This window comes from Podarcis muralis, chromosome 7, assembly GCF_964188315.1.
Source record: "Podarcis muralis chromosome 7, rPodMur119.hap1.1, whole genome shotgun sequence".
Lineage (NCBI taxonomy): Eukaryota > Metazoa > Chordata > Lepidosauria > Squamata > Lacertidae > Podarcis > Podarcis muralis.
The window spans coordinates 26,034,565-26,060,425 of record NC_135661.1 but is presented as its reverse complement, the minus strand read 5'-3'; the positions used below and the strand labels follow the sequence as shown (position 1 = coordinate 26,060,425).

The window sequence follows — 25,861 nt, the reverse complement described above, 5'->3', positions numbered from 1 at the left end:
CAGCACCCTCTTCCTCCATTAGGTCAGTTTGATGTCTCAAGGCAGAGCCCACAAAGAGGACCTGGGAGCGATAGCAGCTCTCCTCACATGTGATTGCCAGCAACTCATAGGCAGACACTGTGGTTCCCAGTGACTTTCTCTCACTGGGTGCATTGCCACAACTTCCTGCACTGGTTTCTGAAGGGTCTCCAAGGACAGCCCCATAAAAGCGGCCTTGCTGTGAACTAGCATGGCGTTTACAGAGGCACAAGTTAAGCCCTACATCATCTCCTTCTTGATGGGGGGAGAGAGATCAGCTTTTGTGGGGAGGGGCAGCTTTCCCTTTCCAAAGGGGAGCCCTTAACAAAACTCCCCTGCCAGAGCCTACATTCAATGTGGAACACACAGAGATGGAGAAAGAGGCACTGAGGAGCAATAACGCCACGTCCAGCCCTGCCCTCTGCCTCCTTCTGCCTTTGCAGCGTCAGCCAATGTGTTCAAAAATACATTCAATGACAGACACAGCCAGCCTCGTTTTTATTATCCGCTCCCTTATTGGAAACCCTGTTGCTGCTGACAAGGCCTTTTTTTGGCAGCAAAACCCTCATTTCCTTTAGCGCTGAACCCTTAAGAGGCTCATCCGTTTGCTCGGTCGCCTTTCATTCCCCCCTCCATTCGATGGTACTCTCATTCCCCTGCCTGCACAAATCCTCTCGTTCATCTCCTCCTCCCCCCTCTCCACTAGTCTCTCTCTCTCTCTCTCTCTCTCTCTCTCTTTCTCTCTCTTCCCCGCCTCCTCTTTAGCCTGCTGCTATCTGATCTACGATATGTGATCTCTCGGATAAAACAACACACTTCCAAGCCACGCACGCACGCTCCATCTCTTCAACACACGGGTACTGCTACTGAACAGCGGCGGCAACGAAAAATGCCGTTCTCCTAGCAGCAGGAGCTTCCCCCCACTTGGCTTGTGCCTGACGATGTGGCCATGTCCCCTGCTCTGCTGCCTATCTCCTTTGCTCTTTCTCTGCCTGCTCTTCTTACCCTCGGGGCACCTCTGCCCCTCCGTCTGTAGCTGCATGGACTACCACACCATTGACTGCCGGGACCAAGGGCTTCCCCGAGTCCCCAGCCCCTTCCCGCTGGACGTGCGGAAACTTCTCATCGCTGACAACAACATCCAGGAGATCCCGGGAGACTTCTTCATCTTCTACAGTGACCTGGTCTACCTGGACTTCAGGAATAACTCCATCGCCACCCTGCAGGACGGCACCTTCAGCAGCTCCAGCAAGCTGGTCTACTTGGATCTGAGCTACAACAACTTGACGCAGCTGGATGCCGGCATCTTCAAGTCGGCGGAGAAGTTGATCAAGCTGAGCCTGGGGAACAATAACCTGGCCGAGGTGGACGAGGCTGCTTTTGAGAGCCTGAAGCAGCTCCAGGTCCTGGAGCTGAACGACAACAACTTGCAGACGTTGAATGTGGCCACCTTTGATGCGTTGCCCAACCTCCGGACCATCCGCTTGGAGGGCAACCCTTGGCTTTGCGATTGTGACTTTGCCAGCCTCTTCAGCTGGCTGGAGGCTAATGCGCCCAAGCTCCAGAAAGGTAAATCTTTTCCAAAGCTTCCCAGGGCATGCTGCCTGCCACCCAGCTTTGTCTTGTTTTGTCTGTCTTCCTGTCTGTGTACAGGCTGTTCTTCGCGGACAGATGGTCTCTTTCTTGGGTCTGTTGATTCCGTGAGAGCAAAATCTATGCCGTCTAAGGCAGGTTGATGGTGAGTTTCTCCACTGGCAGGAGGGAGGGGGGGGACTCCTCCTGCATGCAATTAAGAACTCCTAATAATGAGAGCTTCTTATGCTCTTTAACTACATAGGGAAACAGGGGGCCTTGTCAAATAGGATAACACAGAATAGAGACTCTTGGAGGCTGTGTACATAAATAAGGAGCGCCGCCGTCACATGCAATAAGCCCTCTGAATACTGAATGGTTTGTGACAATGTGCTGGGAATATCCACTTTATTTGTGCTACTTCAGTTCACGCATCGAACCGCAGGGGAGATTCTTTTAGGTTATTTGTTTAAAAAGCGACATATTCGTTGTGACCCCCCCTTCCCCAAACTCCAGCTTTTGTAGATAACATGGATTTTGCAAATCGTGTGAAGTTGTCTAGAGGCACTTCAATAGTTTCTGCGTATTTATCCATTTTGAATCATCATCATATGCAATTGTGCATCCCATTTGTCAGGGAAGGGCACATTAATTCTCCAAATCAAGTGTAAGTGGGGGGATGGGTTCCATGAGTTGATAGAAACAGGGGGTGCACCACTGAATTGCTAGGCTGGGTCAAGTACCACAATTTCCTGACAACTAGAAGTTCCAAGTGGATTGGAGTGGTGTGGATAGTTTGAAAAACAATAACGTGATTTGTCACTGCATTTTTGCCTGAAGTGATATCAGAGGCAGGTTTGCTGCTCCAGTGAAAGAACTGTAAGAATTGGTGTGTGTGTGTGTGTGTGTAGTTCAGCAGTTTCCACATCTCTAGAACTACACCAGATCTTTCTGCCACTTTGGATCAGCTGATGGAGGACAAAGCCTTATGACACAGCAAGCCGGCCTCTCCCCGAGGCCATCAGAGAGCTTTTAACAAAGCACTGCCAAAGCATCTAGCATTGCATCTCCCCCCCCCCCTTTTCTGAAGCACCTGCTCCTATATAGACACTCGCCTGGCTTCAGTATGTTAAGAGCTGCAATTAGGCCATGGACTCCAGTCCCCCCTGTAATGTTCCATGGGTGCTGGGTTCCCTTAGAGATGTAAGGAGGCAACATTTTCCATTCTTCCCTGCATTCATCCATGCAGCACTGTTTCCATTCTGCTGCAGTTCGTTTACCGCAAAAAGCACCCTTCATTTCAACATCGTCTGTGATGTAATTTACATAATTCATTATGTTAATTATACCGTCATGCTATTCCATCCCATACATTTCAGTGCAAAGGAAATGCAATGCAAATACAATAGTGTTGTGGGAACATAATAGTATATCACCTGCACACTTGAAGCAACTAAAGTGACTAAGTGTTGGGTTCATTATTGGTTATCAGGGGACAATTAAATGAAAACTGGCAATTTCTGCTTCTGTTTCCATTTTAGGTAGAATTCCTAAGTGATAAGCTCCAATTGTTTCTATAGTATACTATAATATTTCTATAGTATTCTACGGGATATTCTTTTTTCTAGCAGGGAAAGTTTCTGATTCCTGCTACTTTTCCCTAGGAGAATCCCATGTCCCCATTTTTTCCTTTGGATTTCATAGATGTCTTTTAAAATTCAACGCTGAAAAAACAATGACCCTCTTCGCATATATTTCTGTATACATTGAAAATGTGAAGTCTGTCATCACAGCCCCATTGGAGGATTTGTAGTGCCTTGTCACAATGCTGGATTTATAAACTCAAGAGGCAAAGGAAAACTTAGTAATTGCATGGGGTGTGAAAGGGAAGCTCCTGAGAGTAAAGGGTGGAGGGATGGCAAGGGGTTGGTGAGTGGAGCAAGCAGGGGCGCAGCCCCTATTGTATGTGTGTGCGTGCGTGCGTGCGTACACACACACACACACAAACAAACACACTGTCTCTCTCTCACACACAATGGCTAATTGTAGACCAGCCTTCCTGAACCTTGTGTCTTTCAGATACGTTAGGGTATGACTCCAATCAACATCATTCAGAAGAGTTATCTGGAGGGCACCAGGTTGGGGAAGATGATGCAGGCTGTGACTTCCATGTTCATTTTCTATTATTATTATTATTATTATTATTATTATTATTATTATTATTATTCCACCCTATACCCGAAGGTCTCAGGGCGGTTCACATAAAATATAAAATACATAAAATCAAAACAAAACTGGCAACCCAATTAAAAAAAAAACCCCAAAGAGCCAGCATCTTTAAACAGGGTGTAGGACATAGATCAAGTCAGGCAAAGGTCTGGTTGTAAATGTTTTTGCCTGGCGCCTAAAGGTGTATAGTGAAGGCACCAGGCGAACTTCCCTGGGGAGAGCATTCCACAGATTTTCTAACAGTATAATAATCACTCAGGGACCTGTCTCCTGTTAAATTCATGCTAATCACCAAAGCTCGCAGATCACACTTCTCCTGTTTAGCAGTACAATCCTATGCGGGTCTACTGAGAAGTAAATCCCATTAATAATAATAATAATAATAATAATAATAATAATAATAATAATAATAATTTATTTCTACCCCACCACTCTGGGCAGCTCCCAACAGAAATTTAAAAATACATTAAAGCACCAGTCATTAATTATGTGAATGCAAGAAATGGGCTTCATTTTTAAAATTTAAATTGCATCATTGTTGGGTGATCATCAGGATCAGGACCACAAGGCACAAGGAAGGGGTTCACTTCAAAGTCAGTGAGCATAAGATTGCAGCCTAAATGTCACCAGATCGGGGTCACTGACATGGTGCCCACTGTGGCCATCTGCACCTCCTATGGTGCCTGCAAAAGGTCTCCTCAAAAGATCTCAAAAATCTACAATGCACAAGTGATTGTTCTTCTTGCCCCATTCCTGTTCCGATTGACTTGGCCTCTCCTACACTGGACATGCATGGGTTCCATGTCCACTTTTTCTTGGATACCAGGATATGACGCCAACCCTATGAAAGCTCCAAAGAGCTTCTCTCTAGGAGTGTGCCTGGGTGCAGCTGATGTAGATGCCTTTTCCTCACTGACCAATGACCATGCCCACACTATTTTGTGGCTCTGTCTCCTTTTCTGCCTGTTTAGAAGTGGCAATCAATTTGTTCTATGTCACAAACCACCCCCAAATGGTAGCGATTTTGGGTAATGCTACCACTACTGCCACCTGCAGCACTTTCTCAAAAATCTAATTTTGGCCACTGGTCCAAAATATTTGGTACTCCCTGCAGTAAAGGTAAAGGGACCCCTGACCATTAGGTCTAGTCGTGGCTGACTCTGGGATTGCGGCGCTCATCTCGCTTTATTGGCCAAGGGAGCCGGCGTACAGCTTCCAGGTCATGTGGCCAGCATGACTAAGCCGTTCTGGTGAACCAGAGCAGCGCACGGAAACACCGTTTACCTTCCCGCCGGAGCGGTACCTATTTATCTACTTGCACTTTGACGCGCTTTCGAACTGCTAGGTTGGCAGGAGCAGGGACTGAGCAATGGGAGCTCACCCCGTCGTGGGGATTCGAACCGCCAACCTTCTGATCGGCAAGTCCTAGGCTCTGTGGTTTAACCCACAGCGCCACCCGCGTCCCTTCTCCCTGCAGTAGATCCACCCAAACTGATGTGATAGAAGGCACACTGTCACCTGCCTGCCCCAGATGTTGAATGACAGTGGCTTGTGAGAGGTTTCTGGTTAGGGTTCAAGGAAAAATTCAATTCAGTTCACATTTAAAGGTGAACTTACCACACTTCTTAAAGCAAGATTCAAGCCAAAGCACAGCTGCCTTTTGGAATTTGCACTTCTCCGAATTTTGAAATGCAGTTCTCCAAGATAAATACATTTAAAAGTGTGTATGTATAAAATGCATATATTAGTGGAAATAACATACAAAAATGAATTATACGGAGGAAAATGGTTTTGCAAAAATGTGTACAAAATTTCGTACAAAAAAGATTTATATTGGGAGAAATTTGCACAGAAATGCTGGTGAATTTTCACGAGAACTTCTTTTTAAAAAATAATAATAATTACAAACTGATGTGGAAATGTGGAGAAATGAAATTGAAATTGGAAAAGTGAGAAACTGATGCAGCCACTGATGCAGCAGATGCAATCTTTCATCATTGTATTTTTGGTGACACACTTCCTCCTCCTCATCTCCAGACTTCAGTGAAACTGGGAAAATGATGGAAATGCCTTTCCGCATTCACTAGTGTCTCATTGGTTCTTGCAAATTAGAAAATTACTGGATCTCCTGGGGCTGACATCTGTATGGGGCCTTTTAAAGGAAGGAAAATATGCTGATGAAATTTATATTCCAGGTCACTTCTCTCATCCACACCCTTCCCAAGTGCTTCTGCCTGCCTGAATTCTCTCCCAGTACTGGAATAATGTCTCTTTATCAATGGAGGATGAAGAGAGGTATATGAGAAGGGAATCCCCCAACTTTCGTATGGTTGAAATGTATAGCCTACCCTAGAAAAATATAAGTTACGGCCACTGCTCTGTCCACTTTTTCCCCCTGACCACACCCACCAATTTGGCTACATAAGCACCATCACTCATGTCTACATTTCAAAAATGATTTTTAGAAAGACACATGGACACTTCTGAATGAAGCAATTCAACTTTCTAAACTTGGAAGGCTCAGGGCAGAGAAAATCGCAGATCACGGGGCTATGAATGACTACTAACCAGGATGGCTATGCTCTGCCTTCCGTTGTCAAGAGGCATTATGCACCTAAAAACCAGCCACTGGGAATCTGCATGTTTGGTCCACAGAGCAAACCAGATGGGATCTGGTGCTGTTGGACTCCGTCTCTTTCCCCTTTATCCAGCCCTGTGTCACCTAAACCATCTATCTAACCTTACGATGTTTATCTGACCAAGCTTAAATGATTCCAGCAACGCAGTCTCAACTGGTAATGACGCAGTCTCAATTGGTAATGAGCCCTGCTGCCCAACAAATATTATATTTTGGAGCACTGTCTTTGATTCGATTCGTTCTAGATTTTCTCTCCTTAGATATCAGTCTGTCTCCTCTCATTCTTACCCTTGACAGACAGAACCACCGCCACCATAACAACAACTCCCAGAACCATTCACATCCCGGTTACGTTTTGTTCCTTCTCGTATTTGAAAACGGCAGACACACACCAACACACCAAGGTGTTCCGTTTTCTAAATGTTCACAGCTCCTCTTTATCAAGGAAATAGCTCTTAGGAAGTTTGTGTGGTGACCTGTGGGCTTCCCATTGGTGAATCTAGTTTGGCCACTGTGAGAACAGGATATTGGACTAGATAGACCTCTGGCCTGATCCTGCAGCAGGTCTTTTCTTATGCCACCAGAAAGAAGGAACCCCAATCGCCTTTCTCCTCTCAGAAAGAACATTAGATTCAGGAATCTCTCTGAAATTAGTATTCCCTTGAATCTCCGCTGTGAGGCTCTCCCAATCCGAATTTTAACAGTAGGTGAGAATGAAAAAGGACGAGTTTGAGGGTATTTCAAGGACACAGCAAATGTAGTTACATATAGGTAAAGGTACCCCTGCCCGTACGGGCCAGTCTTGACAGATTCTAGGGTTGTGCGCTCATCTCACTCTATAGGCCAGGGGCCAGCGCTGTCCGCAGACACTTCCGGGTCACGTGGCCAGCGTGACAAGCTGCATCTGGCGAGCCAGCGCAGCACACGGAAACGCCGTTTACCTTCCCGCCAGTAAGCGGTCCCTATTTATATACTTGCACCCGGGGGTGCTTTCGAACTGCTAGGTTGGCAGGCGCTGGGACCGAGCAGCGGGAGCGCACCCCGCCGCGGGGATTCGAACCGCCGACCTTTCGATCGGCAAGCCCTAGGCGCTGAGGCTTTTACCCACAGCGCCACCCGCGTCCCGTAGTTACATATACCTAAGCTTAATTCCACTTGGGGATAAGATTATTATGGTTCCTTGGCTGGATGCTAACACCTTTTTTCTTTTTTTTTTTAAAAAAAAGACTTCTTGGAATATGTTTTGAATGGGGTTGCAGATCCATTCCAGTGTGAAACCATTTGCTCCTCTGTGTGCTCAGTTCCCCAAAGAAGAACAACAGCTGATGGCAGGATGTCTGGCAGGACTAAAAATGCCAGCAATCTGGTCTAGTTCGATTGTGTTTTAATATGGGATTTCCTGCCCCCCCCCCAGCCCCGGAGCTGGGGTGCCTTCCAATAGCCTTCATACGGAACCAGGGAGTCGTAACTGTGTGTTTGCTGGGAAGCAATGCTCTGTAGAGGAAAATGCTGTTATCCTTGCACAGAAGTTCACACTAGGTGGCTCCCCGCCCCCTGCAGGGATGCATTGACTCCCCAGCCCTACACAGAGCCAGAACCAGGGAATCATGTTTTGGTTTAGTCCGAATTCCCAACTAGGATTCAGCTGTGAGTGGGATTTATCCAGCCAGGTTCAGAACCATAAATATGTGTTAACCGCTTCAGAGGATAATGATAATGAATAAGATTTCAACCCAAATGCCTTTCCAGACCATTGGCAGTGTTATAAAAATAATGGATCTCTCATATATATATATATATATATATATATATATATATATATATATGAACGCCCTCCCATCAGATGTCAAGGAAATAAGCAACTATCCTATTTTTAAAAGACATCTGAAGGCAGCCCTGTTTAGGGAAGTTTTTAATATTTAATGCTGTACTGTTTTCAATACTCGATTGGGAGCCGCTCAGAGTGGCTGGGGGAACTCAGCCAGATGGGCGGGGTATAAATAATAAATTATTATTATTATTATTATTATTATTATTATTATTATTATTATTAGCCCCCACTCAAAATAATCTTTGATGTTTCCTTTTGGTGATGGTGCCCTAGCCTCTTACTTTTAAATGTAAAAAGAACGTTTAAAGTTTGAATGTAGATACACCCATTATCCTCTATGAGCTGCATTTATTTACTAGGGTAAATGTGCCCTCCAAAATGCAGATACAGTTGTACCTTGGAAGACTTCTAAAACGTTAGGAAACCAAAGTGCGGATTCTGATTGGCTGAAGGAAGCTCCTGCAGCCAGTCAGAAGCTGCAGAAGCCCTGTTGGACGTTCAGCTTCCAAAAATAGTTCACAAACCAGAACAGTCACTTCCGGGTTTGCGGTGTTCGGGAGTCAGTACGTTCGAGAACTAAGCTGTTCGAAAACCAAGGTACTACTGTACTAGGGAAAACAACATACACAATTGCATTATGTTACAGGCAATTGCTTTGCACAACTGTGTATATTAGACAAATATGCACCATATACAAGAATGTATATCGGGAGAAATTCACACCAAAATGCTGATGAATTTTCACAAGGATAATAATTCGCAAACTAACTGATGTGTGAACATGGGAAACTGAACAGGATTATGGGGGAAATGAGGAACTGTGTGAAATCAGACTGTACAGATTTGCCCATCCTTAGTCTCCACTGTGTGTGTTTTGTGTGTTGTGGAGCAAGGGCTTTGGCTCAGAGGAACCATTAGCATGGTATCCAAACAAGTACTTCATTGGCGAAGTGTCTGAGGAGAGCCTTCATTTGGTGGACTATGTGGTGCTATGAGAGAGTCTTTTCTTTTATTTTCTCCTTACCTGGAAAGAAAATGTCTCCCAAGGCACTGTAAGGCAGCAGAGATGGTGGTGACGGTGGTGGTGGGGAGAGAGAAGCGAAAGAAGGTCAAGGATGAGGGAAAGGAGACACCGCTGTCACACTTCGAGGACTACTTAAACTCTAATTAAAAGTAATGTTAAAAATGCATCAGCCATTAGTAAACAAGGTCACTCTTGCGACGACTCAAGACATTCCCATAAAAGGCTTTAAATGCTCACCTCTACAAACCACTTAAATAAATATGGCTGGGCTGAAGTGCTGGGCTTGCCCTTGGTAATTTATCTGCATCTCGCCAAAGCAATTTCTTGGGTACAAGAACAGACCTGACATGCCTGTGTGTCTGTGGCTGAAGATGGGAGGCTGGGGCACCTGTCTCGCTGAGTATTCATATTGACTTTAATTGCAATCTCATAACTTCAAATTGCAATACAAATTGTATTAAAATTCAAATTCTGTGAAATTGCTATTGCTTGTGAAGACCCCCCCAAACCACCCCCAAAATGCAATGGTACCTCAGGTTAAGAACGTAATTTGTTCTGGAGGTCCGTTCTTAACCTGAAACTGTTCTTAACCTGAGGTACCACTTTGGCTAATGGGGCCTCCCGCTGCCGCTGCGTCGCCAGAGCATGATTTTAGTTCTCATCCTGAAGCAAAGTTCTTAACCTTAGGTACTATTTCTGGGTTAGTGGAGTTTGTAACCTGAAGCATCTGTAACCTGAAGTGTCTGTAACTGTAAAGACACAATAGACACAGATTTTAGTTTAAGGTTTTTGGCATTAACTTTGGCCACAACTTTATTGATTACAGCATGTGAGTGGTTGCTTAGGCATTGGTTCCAGACTACCTGAACATGCACGGTGGCAGGAGCAGGACTGACACTGGGCACCACCATATGTCAGTAAGGGAAAGCATCCTGGGTGAGCGAGAAACTGGATTCGATCTCACAGCTCACCCCAGATGCTCCCAGAGGCTCTGGCATGGCCCTAGCCCCTTGACAGGGTTCGGACAAAAGCAAGGCAAGCCCCTGGATTCCTTTAATGGAATTCCCTAGCAGCAGCGATGGAGGGGCAGGCACAACCAACCACATCCCCTCCTCAAAACATTGAACCAAATGCCTAACCACCAACCTTACAAAGTTGTGACGATTTGCTACATGGTAGGCAAAAATATTTTTTAAAGGGATGCGGGTGGCACTGTGGGTTAAACCACAGAGCCTAGGACTTGCCGATCAGAAGGTCAGCGGTTCAAATCCCCACGACGGGGTGAGCTCCTGTTCCTTGTTCCCTGCTCCTGCCAACCTAGCAGTTCGAAAGCACGTCAAGGTGCAAGTAGATAAATAGGTACCACTCCAGCGGGAAGGTAAACGGCATTTCCGTGTGCTGCTCTGGTTCACCAGAAGTGGCTTAGTCATGCTGGCCACATGACCCGGAAGCTGTACGCCAGCTCCCTCGGCCAATAAAGCGAGATGAGCGCTGCAACCCCAGAGTCGGCCACGACTGGACCTAATAGTCAGGCGTCCCTTTACTCTACCTTTAGGCAAAAACCAAGTGGCACAAGCCAATCAGTTAAATGGCAAGATTCCTACCGGGCCCCTGCTCCAAAACAGATGACCCTTAGACAGGCATAGCAAGGCCAAAAGAACACCCCTAAATAAAGGGAGAGGAGGGCGGGTGATCCGCTTCACGTCGCAAGAAAGAGAAACTCTCCAGAGACGTGCAGCAGCTTAAATAGCCCCCCAGCAGCCAATAGCCACCCCAACCAGCCAAATTTCTGCCCCAGCAACAGAAGGGCAGCCAATGGGGAGTTGTGGCCATCCAAACGGTCCCGCCCCACAACAGGGAGACAATTTACGGTGATCTCACCGCAACACGTGCCCTTCATGATGGAGGACACGACTTGCAGAAAACACGTGGAAAAAATGGTTAAGTGTTCTTCCACGAGTACCTCCTGTAAGTAAATGAAGATCCCCACCGCGCCAGATATGGCCACTTAATCTTGCAGTGCGACAAAGCCCTTGGTGACTTTTAGCTCATTAGTTAGCTTCTCCAAGGAAACAAAATACAGAGTCTTTTTATACCACACGGTCAGTGTAAAGGTTGAGGCATCCTTCCAGTCCTCAGCTATAGCTGGATGGACTGTGAGCAGGAGGAATATGATCAAAGGTTTGAACTTGTGGGTTTTTGAGTGGACATATATACCAAGACCTTTTCCAGGCGCCATAAGAAGTGATGGTGGTCACACTGGTCCCAGAAGGTGCCATCTTGGTCCCAGAAGGTGCCTTCTTGACAACCCTTCAGGCATTTGGGAGCCCCCCAAATCCAGCCTTCAATAAACACACACTCTCTCATGCTGCATTCTGAAAATGCAGAAACCTCAAACACACCCACTAAAGACGAGAAAATCACAGTCATCCACCTCCCCCCAAGACATTCATCTGCTCCATTTAGCTGTCAAAGCACAGGTTCCTGGGTTGTCTTCTGTTAGGCACTTAGTTTTGATGTGTGCTTTCCATGTTTCCTTGCTCAGGTAGCTGCAGGCAGGATTTGAGAGCCGCTTCCTCTCCCGCTCAAGAATTCAGGTCTTTATTGCTACATAGCCAAATATATCCCAGATGGTGGGGCTGGAGGAAGGAGATAGTCACTGCAGGCAAAACTACAGCCATGAAAGCACTAAGCAGGATGCATTTCGTTTGTAAACTGCTAGCAGGGGTGCCAGGGTTTGTCCATAAATGGCTACAGATCAAATGGATGGAGCAAGGTTGAAGAAAGAAAGGTTGAAGCATTTGGGATTTTTTAGTAAGGGCTTGTCCACACTTCCTCATGGACTTAATCGGGACAGATGGCAATTTGGGATTTTCCCGGATTGGCATTTGTTTGATTTATCAGTCAAGAGCAGGTTTTCTTTGAGAAAGGATAGGTGCAAGGGGGAACTGGCTCAGACATGGGGCATGCAATAGTGCGGACAAGCCCTTAAGAGGCAACATGATAGAAGTTTATAAAATTATGCATGCAAGGAGAGAGGGGCTAGAGCAATGTTCTTCTCCCTTTCTCATAGCACTAGAGCTCACGGACATTCTAGAATAAAATCATAGTATCATAGAATTGTGGAGTTGGAAGGGACCAGGAGGGTCATCTACCTCAACCGCCTGCAATGCAGGAATCTTTTGCCCAGCGTGGGGCTCAAACCCACAACCCTGAGATGAAGAGAGGCATGCTGAACCGACTGAACTCTCTCTCTCTCATCCAAGGAAGCTGAATGTTGGAAGAGTCAGGATAGAGGTTAATTTGTTCTTCATTTCATAAAGAAAACACACCACTTGATTAAAAACAACACACCTCAAAGTGATTTTTCAAAAAGATAAAACGAGAAAACCATTTTTTGTTTTACAACAGTACAGTGGTACTTCGGGTTACATATGCTTCAGGTTACATACGCTTCAGGTTACAGACTCTGCTAACTCAGAAATAATACCTCGGGTTAAGAACTTTGCTTCAGGATGAGAACAGAAATCGTGCTCTTGCGGCGCGGCGGCAGCGGAAGGCCCCATTAGCTAAAGTGGTGCTTCAGGTTAAGAACAGTTTCAGGTTAAGAACGGACATCCAGATCTTAGCTGTTGCCAATTTACACGATATTTACGTCTCTGGAGAAGTAAATAAAAAGCAATGAAATGAAAAGAAAAGCAGAACAATGTAATCACTTCAGAAATCACTTCAGAAATCATCCTGGCGAGTTTGCAACTCTAAAATCCTGATAGCAATTTAGAGGAGGAAAATGAAGCATCCTTAAGAATGTAAGATGAACCTGCCGGATTGGGCCCATCTGGTCCAGCATCCTGTTCTCACAGTGGCCAAGCAGATGCCTGGCAAACTTTCCCCTCCTGCAGTTTCCATCCTTAGCTTTATGCCCTTGTGTTGGCTCTAAAGGAAAGAGGAAGTCTTTTCTTCTGCCCTTGGAGAACCGGCCCCCATCAATTCGGAAAGCGGGCGACCTTCTGTCCCATGTAATGTTTCACGAATCTGTCCAGCCAGGAAATGACATTATTAACTCCAGGATAGTGTGGCTTCGCTTCAAAGGGTCTCCCAAATCCCGGTGTCTCTGCAGTGGCTGAAACGTCATGTCCCAGATGCTTTACTTAGCCAGCACCAAAATTCCTTGTAATTAGATTTTCAGGACCTTTGCTAGAGTTGCAATACAAACTGCAACTGTTTGAAATTTGAGGCTGGGACTGGGGGTGATGCCAAAATTCCAGGAGGTAGGACACCCAAATGCATGCAGCTAATTGGAAAAAAAATTGAAAGAAGTATGTGACCTCCGCCACCAGGAATGGTTCTGAAATGCTCAGCTGAATCACTCGCTGGATTTGGGAGTAACTGGGCTTCTTTCTTAAGTCGAACCAATGCACTGAAAAAGTATTCATTTTACACACACACACACACACACACACACACACCCATGAATGGGTGTCTGATGGCAAGGCGAGAGGGCGGGGGGGGGGGGAGGGGGGAGAGACGCAGGCTCCTTCCAAACCACATGTTTAACTAGAGAGGGTTATTAGTGCAATTAAAGCCCATTTGATGCATATTTAAAGCACATGACTTACCCCATAGAATCCTGTGATCTGTAATCTGTTAAGGGTGCTGGGAATTGTGATCCCAGCAGTCATTGGGACAAAATATGTGCTTTAAATGTGTGTTGAAAGGGCTTAAAATACCTTTAATACCTTTCAATGGGTATTAAGCTCTAATTAAACACTGTGCAAGGCTCCCGAATTGGTTTGGGGCCTAGATATGGGTTGCGTCAGGGCCACTCTAAAGCCATAGGGTTGTTTTTTTTGTGGGAGGGAGAGGACTTCCATATTTTCACAAACATGTGCATTTATATGCATGCTTTACCCTAGTGCAGGGGTGGAGGAAGGGGGGACAGAGGGGGCAGTCCACCCTGGGTGCCCTCACTGAGGGAGTGACATTTGGTGCACTGCCTGCCCGCAACTCCCAAGCCTACCCCGAGCCGTCGGGGGAAGGGGTGGAGCTGCACTGCCTTGCCGACGGCCTTCCCCCCTTCCCCTTTCATTTTGACAGCTCGGGGGAGGCTTGGGAGTCGCAGGTGGGTGGCACACCATTGGCCCCTGCTTCTGGGCTGCTTCCTGTGGAGAGGGGAAGCCTCCTCAGAGCTGTCAAAAGGAAGAGGGAAGGGAGGAAGGCTGCTGGCAAAGCGGTGTGGCTCACCCCACCCCACCCAGGAAGCAGCCTGCCATGGGCTGCTCGCTCCACCCCAAATGAGTGTCTCACCCCCTTGGATGCTTGCTGTGGGTGCCACCCCCCTGGGATGCTTTCCCCGCCCCATGGCCCCACCCCTGTGTGCACATCATGTGCGCCGCTCTGGGTGCCAGAGCAGCTAACTCTGCCTCTGCCCTAGTGTATTCATTATTTGACTGGAAAACTGCATTGCAAAATTTGAAGAAGTGTGAATTTCGAAGGATGGCTGTGGTTTGGTTCTTGTATTGTTTCAGAAAGTGTGAATTAGATAAGTTTGGCTTTAAGTGCAAGCTGAACTAAATCTCCCACCCTTCACTACTTGGAATGGAGGCCAGATTGCTTCACATTCTGTTACTCCCAAGGTGTGTCAGGAAGCAGGCGTGCCAGCTAGGGGGGCTGACACAATTTGCCCCACCCCCCATCATAAGAAGAGCGCTGGGCCCCCTCAGTATTGAGTGGTAATGCCATCTGCGCCACGTCAGCAAGTCACAGGACTTGGGCCCCCTCAAGAGCGGGGGCAAGTCGGCTCCTCTGCTGGGAATGCACCCAATAGGAAGCTCTTTCCATAGCTTCCCGTCAATGGCAGGGGCAATGGGCCTCCGGAGGCAATGTGCCAATTTGATTATTTCTGCAGATAGGAAGAGCGAAGCTGAAACCCCAATAAACTCCAGCAGCATCTGTCAGCAAAGCAGGCGGCTAAGCTGAGGCAGCATCTGCCTTATGTTCCTCTGATCCCTCTGGTTGTCCTTGGGATCGGGCAAGAGCATGAGGTCTGACACCACTCCTGCTACCATAGGATGCTCTGCGCAATCAGGAAAGGCGATCAGTGGCAGAGGAGATGCTCTATAGGCAGAAAATCTTTCGTTCAATCCTTGGTTTTGCTAGCTGATATTACCAGCTAATATTACTCCAACATTTCTCTGATGAAAATAGGGATGGGTGGCAGGAGGATGCAGGTGGTACTGTGGGTTAAACCACAGAGCCAAGGACTTGCCAATCAGAAGGCCGGCGGTTTGAATCCCCGCGACGGGGTGAGCTCCCATTTCTCGGTCCCTGCTCCTGCCATCCTAGCAGTTCGAAAGCACATCAAAGTGCAAGTAGATAAATAGGTACCGCTCCGGCGGGAAGGTAAATGGTGTTTCCGTGTGCTGCTCTGGTTCACCAGAAGTGGCTTAGTCATGCCACATGACCCGGGAGCTGTACGCCGGCTCCCTCAGCCAATAAAGCGAGATGAGCACCGCAACCCCAGAGTCAGTCATGACTGGACCTAATGGTCAGGGGTCCCTTTACCTTTACCTTTATTCTTCTTCTTCAACAACAATTTTATTATTTATACCCTGCCCATCTGACTAGGTTGCCCTAGCCACTCTGGGCAGCTTCCAACATATATAAAAACATTCAATATTTAAAAACTTCACTATACAAGGCTGCCTTCAGATGGCTTTGTTGTTGTTTAGTCGTTTAGTCATGTCTGACTCTCCGTGACCCCATGGACCAGAGCACGCCAGGCACTCCTGTTTTCCACTGCCTCCCGCGGTTTGGTCAAATTCATGTTGGTAGCTTCGAGAACACTGTCCAACCATCTCGTCCTCTGTCATCTCCTTCTCCTTGTGCCCTCCATCTTTCCCAACATCAGGGTCTTTTCCAGGGAGTCTTCTCTTCTCATGAGGTGGCCTCAGCTTCAGGATCTGTCCTTCTAGTGAGCACTCAGGGCTGATTTCCTTAAGAATGGATAGGTTTGACCTTCTTGCCGTTCATGGGACTCTCAAGAGTCTCCTCCAGCACCATAATTCAAAAGCATCAGTTCTTAGGCAATCAGCCTTCTTTATGGTCTAGCTCTCACTTCCATACATCACTACTGGGAAACCATAGCTTTAACTATACGGACCTTTGTTGGCAAGGTGATGTCTCTGATGGCTTAGGGGGTTGGATAACTTCATACCCTCCAGCATTTCTCCGATGAAAATAGGGACATCCTAAGGAAAAGAGGGACATTCTGGGATCAAATCAGAAACTGGGATGGCTTCTGCAAATCTCGAACTGTCCCTTGGAGGGTCTGTACCAGTCACATATCACAGCAACGTTGAGAGACTTGCACTGGTTGACTGATAAGACACTGAGCCTGTATCAAGGTCTTGTTACTTACACACGAAGCCTTAAACAAAGGCAGACGTCCCCTCTGTTGCTTGGTAAGGACTCTGGGATCGACAAAGGGAACCTGGTTGGTCTTGTCATGAAATGATGATCATCAGCTTGTGGTTACACAGAGGCAGGCTTTTCCCCTGGTAGCACCAATGCAATGGGGTGCACTCTCTTCTCAGATACAAGAGGCCCCATTGGTATTGGAATTCCACCAGCTTCTGAAGACACACCTGTTTACAGAGGCATCCCCTTGATCACACACAAGAAAGGACCATACATTAGGAAGAACTTTATGACAGTGAGAGCTATTCAACAGTGGAGCGGACTCCCTCTGAAGGTGGTAGACTCTCCTTCATTGGAGGTTTTCAAGCAGAGAGAGGTTGGATGGTCATCTGTCAGTCATGATTCCTACAATGCTGGGGTTTGGACTAAATGACCCCCAGGGTCCCTTCCAACTTTACAATTCTATGATTAGGATCCATCCTGGCTCTCTTGTTTACACCTCTATGTTGTTTTCATTTTCTTTCAGTTGTGAGTGCTTATATTTTAATGTTTGAGTAACTGATTTTTTATACTTTCTAAGCTGCTCAACATCCTATTTAGTCATTAAGTGGAATAACTATTTTATGCATTTCGTTCTATCCAACTTTTCCTCCAATTTGCTCAAGGTTGTACCCATGCTTCTCCCCATCTGTGAGGTTGGTTAGGCTGAGAGGCAGTGACTGGACCCCAAGCTTCATGGCTGAGAGGAGATTTGGACTTCTGGTCTCCAAGGTCCTAGCAAAACACTCTAACCTCTATACCACAGTGGCTCTCCATAATAATAGTAGTAATCATCATCATCATCATCATCATCATCATCATCAGGGTTTGAATGGTCCCTAAGCAAAATGTTCTCATCAAGTGGTTTCTCTCCTTCATTGTCAGGGGAGCACAACTGCAATTTGGGAGTCTAACTGCTATTCTGTTGTGATTCATTGCCCATTATGGGCATTGAAAATGGCAGACAGACCCAGTACCAACCGTCTTGATTGAAAATAGTGCCCAGAATCCAAACACCAACACCAACAAAGACCACTGTCCCACCTTGGGAATCCTCATGCCAAGTTGGGGGGTGATATCTCTAGAGGCAGACAAACATAGAGAGAACATACAAACCATTCCCCAAAATATAGAGTAGATGACACACGACCACCCTGCCTCTGCCAGAAAAGTGGTCAGGATGGGTCCAATGAGTCCTTCTCTGGCTTTGGTTGCAATGGAAGCTGAAGAAGAACCCAGAGAGGGGAAGGATAGCACTGGGTTTGGGATAAGGCTGAGCATCACCAGCTGGGCAACTTCATATTGCAAAGTAGCTCTTGCCCCCAATCTGTCTCTTCACTCACAAGGGGAGAGGCTTGCACATGGATTGAGCATTGACCCTGGGGATTGCATGCCGCTCCCTGATCTGGGTGAATTTCTGCCCTCTCCGCAGGGAACTGGATTTTTTCCAGGCCTCCTGTCTCCTGTTCTACGATTAATCTCAGAGTGATCCGTCTCCTCTCTGCTGTAACTCCGGTCTTCCTGTTCATTTTAATCTGCAATATGCTGCAATGATTCACTTCTGGTTAAATCTCTAATTAAATGCTGATCTCTCTCTCTCTCTCTTTCTCTCTCTCTCTCTCTCTCTCTCTCTCTGTGTGTGTGTGTGTGTGTGTGTGTGTGTGTGCCTCCTAGTCGTTTTAAACACAAGGGTTGCTTTATCCTGTGATCCTAGGCACACTTACTTGGGCTCACCCACTCTCCCGTTTCTCCTGTGCCTAGAAAGCATGAGTCTGAGTAGTTTTCTGCTTGTCGCACACTTTATCGGCACCAATCCGTGTAAAACTCTATTGACTTTTGCTCCGATTCAGTAGCAAAGATCAGGTTTCCCCAGGAGAAAGGAGCAGGACATGTGGAAGTCTAGATGAGCCCTAATGTCACTTCCAAAACCATAAATTGAAAGTGTATTTAAAGCACGCAGCTTCTTCTCAAAAGAAATAAAACCTTGGGACATATGTAGCTTGTGGTGACAGGGAAGAAGATCAGAGATCCAACATATTCTATGGGCTCTGACGGTTTTAACAACAACAACACAATCCTCTACTGCTGTTCCTTAAAAATAAAAAAATCCAGAGTTGTTCAGTGCTCCACAGGCAACACTTTGGACAGCCTCACTTCTTGCAAGGCCCATGGATTAAGTGATCGTCCACACTTCCACTTCTGTGCCTGGAAACTAAAAAATGGATTGGCGTTTGTTTCAATTCAATGGTAAACAACAGGTCTTCTCAGGGGGAAGTAATGGAAGAAACAGAAGCGTGTATGAGCTCCTAGAGCAGGCATATCCAAAGTCCGTTTTGGGGACCTAATCCGGCCTGACGGTTCATTTAATCCAGCCTCTGTGGCAGTTTATTTCCTGGGGTAAAATCCTAAAAGAAGCTCAACAACTTTGGTTGGCCCCCACGGCCCTTCACTTCATCAAATCTGGCCCTCTTTGAAAAAAGTTTGGACACGACTGTCCTAGAGAAACATAGATAAATAGAGGAAATTGTAGAGTTGTTCTTTACAGAGAGAAAAATGAGAGTGGAAGAGTGGCAGGAGGTTTAGAGGTTGCATAGCTCAGTTGGCTAGAGCGATGTACCGATTATGCCGAGGTTGCAGGTTTGATCCCTGTATGGGAAAGCTGCCTATTCCTGCATTGCAGTGGGCTGGACTAGATGATCATCAAGGTCCCTTCCAACTCTATGATGCTAGAGGTTTGGGTGGGGACTGATCCAATTGCAGGGGTATTGTCACGGCACTTCATCTCAAGGGGTGGGGGTACGGAAGTCTCCCAGATCAACTTGATTTGCCTCGTTATTTGGCCTTCACACTGAACTAAAAAAAACAAAACCAAAAAACCAAAATAAAATAAAGCCCAATTTACAAACATGCTAAATGGATTGGATATGCTTACAAAAGTTATATTTCTGTGAGGAAGTCCAAAAGTGAGGAAAGTATGAACATTAAGAATTTGGATTTGATGTTATAATTTTTTTCTCTTTTTTGTATGTCTTTCTTTGTTTTTTCTCTTTTGTTTGTTTATTGTATTGTTGGGGATGGGATTATATGTGATGGGTGATAAATGTTAAAAACTTTGAATAAATATTTTTTTAAAAAAACAAACGTTATATTTCTGTATTGCTATATGGATGATTTCATCTTACCATCAAAAATCTTTGCCTTCCTTGAATGAGCTGCCGTGCTTCATTTTGCATGGAAGAGTCGCATTTATAACTGGATAAATAATAACATTGCTACTTTTTTGGGGGAAAAAATTCTCTTTCTTCCCTCTCTCTCTCCGTGCAGGTCTCGATGAAATCCAGTGTACTGTCCCTGTGGAAGAAATCACCATCTTTCTCAGTGAATTATCAGAGGCCAGTTTCAGGGACTGCAAATTTAGTTTGTCACTCACAGACCTTATAATCATAATCTTCTCTGGCGTCGCCGTCTCCATCGCTGCTATCGTGTCAAGCTTCGTTTTGGCGCTGATTGTGAACTGCTTCCAAAGATGTGCACCCAGTAAGGATGATGATGAAGATGAAGATGATGATGACTGAACCCCCTTCTCTTGGCGTGTCACGGAATAAGTCCAAAGACCAGGGTAGGAAGAGACAAGAACCATTTAAAAGTGCATCGCAACTAAACAAATGTCTAAGGGCTCAGTACTCCTATCAAAGTCTCAATGGTATTTCCCCATTTATATATCCCTGGGAAATGCTTTAAGTTTTATGGAACCTTTCCTGGTTAGGTCTCTTGATCCAATCCAGAGTTTAAAATTAATCTTAAAATAGATTTACTAGGAGGGAAGAAAATAAAGAAGATCAGAGATCGCCAATATTGGAGAAGGCTAGGATTTCGTTCTGGCCTCTCTCTCTCTCTGGGTTTTATTTTTTAATAGTCTTTATTTTAGAATTTTTTCACAATGTTTTTAAAGGAATAAAGACAGCCATCTGTTGGAGATGTTCCAGTTCTGGATTTCCTGCATCAAACAGTTAGCCCTGATGACCTTCAAAGTATCCTCTAGCTCTGAGTTTCTATCATTCTATGATTATGTGAGATGCAATTTCAGATAGCAGAGTTATTTCGATTAACAGATGAGCAGCAAGGAAGAGAAGTAAAACATTATTAGCCCAGCTGCACTGTAAATCACAGTGTGTTCCTGGTATGGAAGGAAGCCTTCTTATGGATACCTGCATCATTGTTTTCATGAAGTTTATTTCCTCCACCTGTTTCAAAATTTACATGTGTATCAAAGTGTTTCATCCCTTGGTGTCTGAGGAAACATTAAGCTCTGCTGACCCTGCAGAATCACAGAAAGGAAAAGCATGTTTTCTTGGTTTTGGGGCACCCGACCTCTTGCTTGCAGCAAGATCACATTTGGGATGCATTTGGACAAACAACAGAAAGTCTTGCTGGGCCTGGGGCTCGTCCGCACTTCTGCTTGTCCTGTACCCAGAAAGCATGGGTCTGAGTAGTTTTCTGCTTGAACCACACTTTCCAGGCATGGGTCTGAGTGGTTTTCCTCTTGCCCCATTCCTTTCTAAGTGAAAGCCTGCTCTTTACTGCTCAATCGGAGCAAATGTCAACCCAGAGAAAACCTGAATTGCTGTTTGCTCCGACTGAGCACTAAAGAGTTGTTCCCCCCAAGGGGAAGCAGTGGGACAAGAGGCAGTGTGAAATAAGCCCACTAAATCAATCCCTCTTCATAGGGAACTCTGGAAATTGTAGCTCTGGGAGGAGAATAGGGTTCTCCTAATGACCCTCAGCACAGTTAATGAACTACAGCTCCCAGAATTCTTTGGAGGGAGCTATGATAGCTTAACATGAATGTGGCCCGAATACACCGACAGCCTCTGTCGCTCTGCTTTTTTAAAAAAACACCCTCTTTCTGAATCATCGTCATAGCACTGTGCAGGCACCATTTGCCATAGTATTCTGATCCTTCACACCCTGCGTATCATTAATGATAAAGCACAGCAAAGAAAAAGCATCCCTGATATGATTGTACATTCAGCACAATGAGATCTGTTTGCATGTCTGCCTCAGTAAAATGCCACACAAGAAGGGTCACGGTCACATCAACATAGTTTCTTGTGGGGGGAAGGACTAGTATTTTAAAAAAATAAATACAGTCAATGCACACGATACGATATCTTTATTGTCATTGTCCCATGCAGAACAATGAAATTGAAAAACTACATAAAACATTCAAAAACCCCTAAAAACTTTGAAACCCCATTTTTAAATGCACTATACTATAGAGACCCCTTATGCTGCATTTAGAACCAGAATTGCATTCGTGTAGAAACTGTTTCTCAGACGGCTAGTCCTGGCCTTTATAACCCTATACCTTCTTCCAGAAGGCAGAAGCTGAAAGAGATCATTTCCGGGGTGCTTATTATCCTGTGCTATCTCTGCTGCTTTCTTATGGCACCTGGCAGCATAGATTTGATCTGAGGTGGGAAGAGTACACCCAATTATTCTCTCTGCAGTCTTTACAACCCTGGATAGCATTGTGAATAAGTAATGTATAAAGCTGAAGAGAACTGTGCATGGTTCAGTTTCATAAACAGGGAATACTCCTAGCTAAATGAGAGTTTGGGAGGGGAGGAAAGGAGGGCAAAGCAAGCGGAGGAATCCTTAACTCCATGAGATACTCCAACAGTTCAAAATGAAAATTTATTATATTTATTTAGAACGTTTCCATCCTGCTCTTTGCTGTAACATTGTTGATTGATTGCATTCATGCCCCCACCTTTCCTCCCAGGAGCTCAAGATGGGGCGCATCATTCTCCCCTGACCCACTTTCTCATCACAACAACCCTGAGAGATAGGTTAGGCTGAGGGACGGGAACTGGCCTGAGCTTAACCCAGTGAGTTTTCTTGGCTGAGAAGGCATTGCAAAGTGGTCACACGGTCAGGAAATGCAGAAGTCATCCAGCATCCCAAACTAACCACCCAACGAAAGAGAGCAGGTCGCATTTAAAAAAAAATACTGCAGCAAGGACACTTTTTTAAAGGAGAAATTATTTTAGTAATTTAGAAAATGCTATATATCTGTAGCTTAAAAGAATATCTTGCAAAACAGGGTGGGTGGGTTATAACTTTAGGACAATCAGAGAAGAGTTGGAAAGCCAAATCTCTCTCTTTTTAATTTTTGCTTTACTATTTTTGCTTTATTTCTGGACTCTCTGGTGTGTTATGATTGTGATCATGATAAAATTTGGCCATCTGTTATCAACATGATACATCTCTTATTTCTTGATGTTTAATTTTGTTTGGGGGCTGAAGGCTTCTTTGTAAATGGAAGCCACTTCATGTGGACTGGAAGCCTTGCCTTCCAAACTATGATGAGCACTTTCTATATGCTCAGTTCTACTGTCTTCAGTGTTATTTGTTCTCGTATTGTAGATGAGAGGACTAGCACCGAAAATGCAAACCTGGATGGAGCAAATTGGCCAGCAGCCCCTTGCACACTGACCTAGGAATTTGCCCCATTGAACTTTGCAGGGCTTACTTATGAGTAAAACTGCAAAGGATTGTGCAGCTAACTCCCCAGTGTGCATTTATTGTTAAGTCCATTCTCCACACCATCATCACACAGAAAAACTGTTATCATTTTAGAGCAGTGGAGAGAATAGGCCTAATGTGGCCCTCAAGCTTCTTCATCTGGCTCTTAGGATCCTCTATACACTGCAGCCTCAACAATCCTTGAGTGTTTTTGCCTGGTGGGAATGTATCCTTGATAAATGCCTCTTGCTTGTCTGGTTAGAGAGGGGCATATGAGTGAGGGTAGAAACTAGCCTAACTATAAAAAGGTGGAATTAACATTTGATGCTCTGCCCACCTTAGGCTCTGGCCTCACCCCTTAACTCCCACTTGGCTCCCAGAAGGTTGCCCAGATGTTCATCTGGCCCTTGAGCTAAGAAAAGCTCCTCACCCCTGTTTTAGGGTGTTCTCATTATCCAGGCAGACCCTCCAAGTGTCCCTATTTTCCAGGGGCAGTCCCAGATTTACAGAAGCCATCCCAGTTTCTGATTTGATCCCAGAATGTCCCACTTTTCCTTAGAACATCCCTATTTCCATCAGAGAAATGTTGGTGGGTTGGTGAGTTATGCAACCCCTGAACCAAGGAGATAGGTAACTATGCAACCTTTAGAAGACATCTGCAGGCAGCCTGGTATAGAGAACTTTTAAAATATTTAATGTTTTGTTATGGCTTTATGCATGTTGGAAACTGCACAGAGTGGCCGGGGCAACCCAGTCAGATGGACGGGGTATAAATAATAAAGTTGTTATTGTTGTTATTATTGTTGTTGAATTACAGGGTTGCCATACGTCCTCTTTTTCCAGGACATGTCCTCTTTTTCAGGGGTAAAATATCTGTCTGGGCGGATTTTTTGAATTTGCCAAAATGTCTGGGGGTGCTGGAGCAGACTACTTTTTATGTTGCATATGCAGTACTAGGAAACCAAGTACAAAACTTATACATACTCTGTGAGTTTTGCACAATGCAGGATATGTTTTTGCATATTTTGAAAGGACATTGCAGAATGTGCTTGCTCCCGTACCACCACCACCCTCCCCAGGTGCCGGTACATGTGTCCTCCTTTTTTCTCTTCAAAATATGGCAACCCTAAGGATGTCCCTATTTTCACCGGAGAAATGTTGGCGGGCACCTCCAGGCATGGTCTAGGTGTGCATGAATATGCATGCATGAGTGTAATATAATTGTTCTGTCATCAAGCCAGTGTGATGGGGTAAGTTGGTGGGCGGGACTGGGCCATATATCTTCATTCATCCTTGGCCAACTCTCCATTGCTCACATGCCAGTGATGGCCATGACCAAGAGAGATGGGCCACCCTACATTCTTGCATGGACATTTGCATGGACAGTTGGACCCGGGACACACAGAGGGACAGTCCGCTCTCCTCAGCTTTTCCATGCACATCAGCTGAAGAGGGGGTTTGTCACCCACTCTCTGTTCACCTAGTGATTGATCAGATGGCCCGGTAGGGTTGATTTACATCCCCAACAGGTCACTGGGCTCAGCCTACTCCAGCACTGCAACGTTCCTTCTGATTCATTTATTTTGCAGCCACCCAAACCAGTGGAGTCTTGGATGGGTGGGTTGTTTTTTATTTCATGGGGGGGGGGTTGTAGATCAGTCCTTTAAACTGGGGGTCAGAAACCCCTGGACTAGTGATTGGGAGCTGTTGATTCATTCATGGCTCTCTTGAACCAGATGATATGCTCTCTGTGCGTGCCTTGTAGGGACATCAGTACAAATCTCAGTCAAGGGCTCTGACAGCTTTGAAGGTCTCATCTCTCTCAGAGCTTTCCCAAGCCATGTTGTTCTTGATTTTTTTTATAAAAAAAATACAATAATAACTTTTATCAATTCTGCAGGTGGGGTGGGGGTAAATGAAAGCAAACCATTTCACTCTGTGTGAAACAAATTTTGGGGTCAAGGATGGTTACAACTGAATGATCTACTGTTGATGTAATCGACTGGAAAAACCGAGCAGACAATATAGATGGTTGAGCGTTACGAATTAAGAAGGTGCCAGATTAGGCCTATGTCTAACATCCACAATCTATAAAATTCTACTCAGCTCATTGGTGAGTTCACTTGACCCTATTAAACATCAATGGGAAGGCGACTTCAGCTATGAACTTGACCCAGGGGAAATGGAATAGACTTTGGGGGGTGGGGGCTTTTAAGTTTTTCTTTTCACTAAGCAATAGAGAATTAACCTTTAAACCCATATGTAGGTGATAGCTAACCCCTAATAGTAAAGGTAAAGAGACCCCTGACAATTAGGTCCAGTCATGACTGACTCTGGGGTTGCGGCGCTCATCTCGCTTTATTGGCCATGTGGCCAGCATGACTAAGCCGCTTCTGGCAAACCAGAGCAGCACACGGAAACGCCATTTACCTTCCCGCTGGAGTGGTACCTATTTATCTACTTGCACTTTGACGTGCTTTCGAACTGCTAAGTTGGCAGGAGCAGGGACTGAGCAATGGGAGCTCACTCCGTTGCGGGGATTCGAACTGCCGACCTTCTGATC

General features: G+C 45.5%; 1 protein-coding gene across 1 annotated transcript; it reads left to right on the top strand.

The window, feature by feature from the left end:
• The first annotated feature begins 481 nt into the window (after nucleotides 1–481).
• On the top strand, nucleotides 482–25,659 carry LRRC38 (leucine rich repeat containing 38). The gene is made up of 2 exons (XM_028740588.2): nucleotides 482–1,587; nucleotides 20,095–25,659. Exons 1-2 carry the CDS (start codon nucleotides 960–962, stop codon nucleotides 20,343–20,345), a joined length of 879 nt encoding a protein of 292 aa, XP_028596421.1. The 5' UTR covers nucleotides 482–959; the 3' UTR covers nucleotides 20,346–25,659.
• The last annotated feature ends 202 nt before the right edge of the window (nucleotides 25,660–25,861 follow it).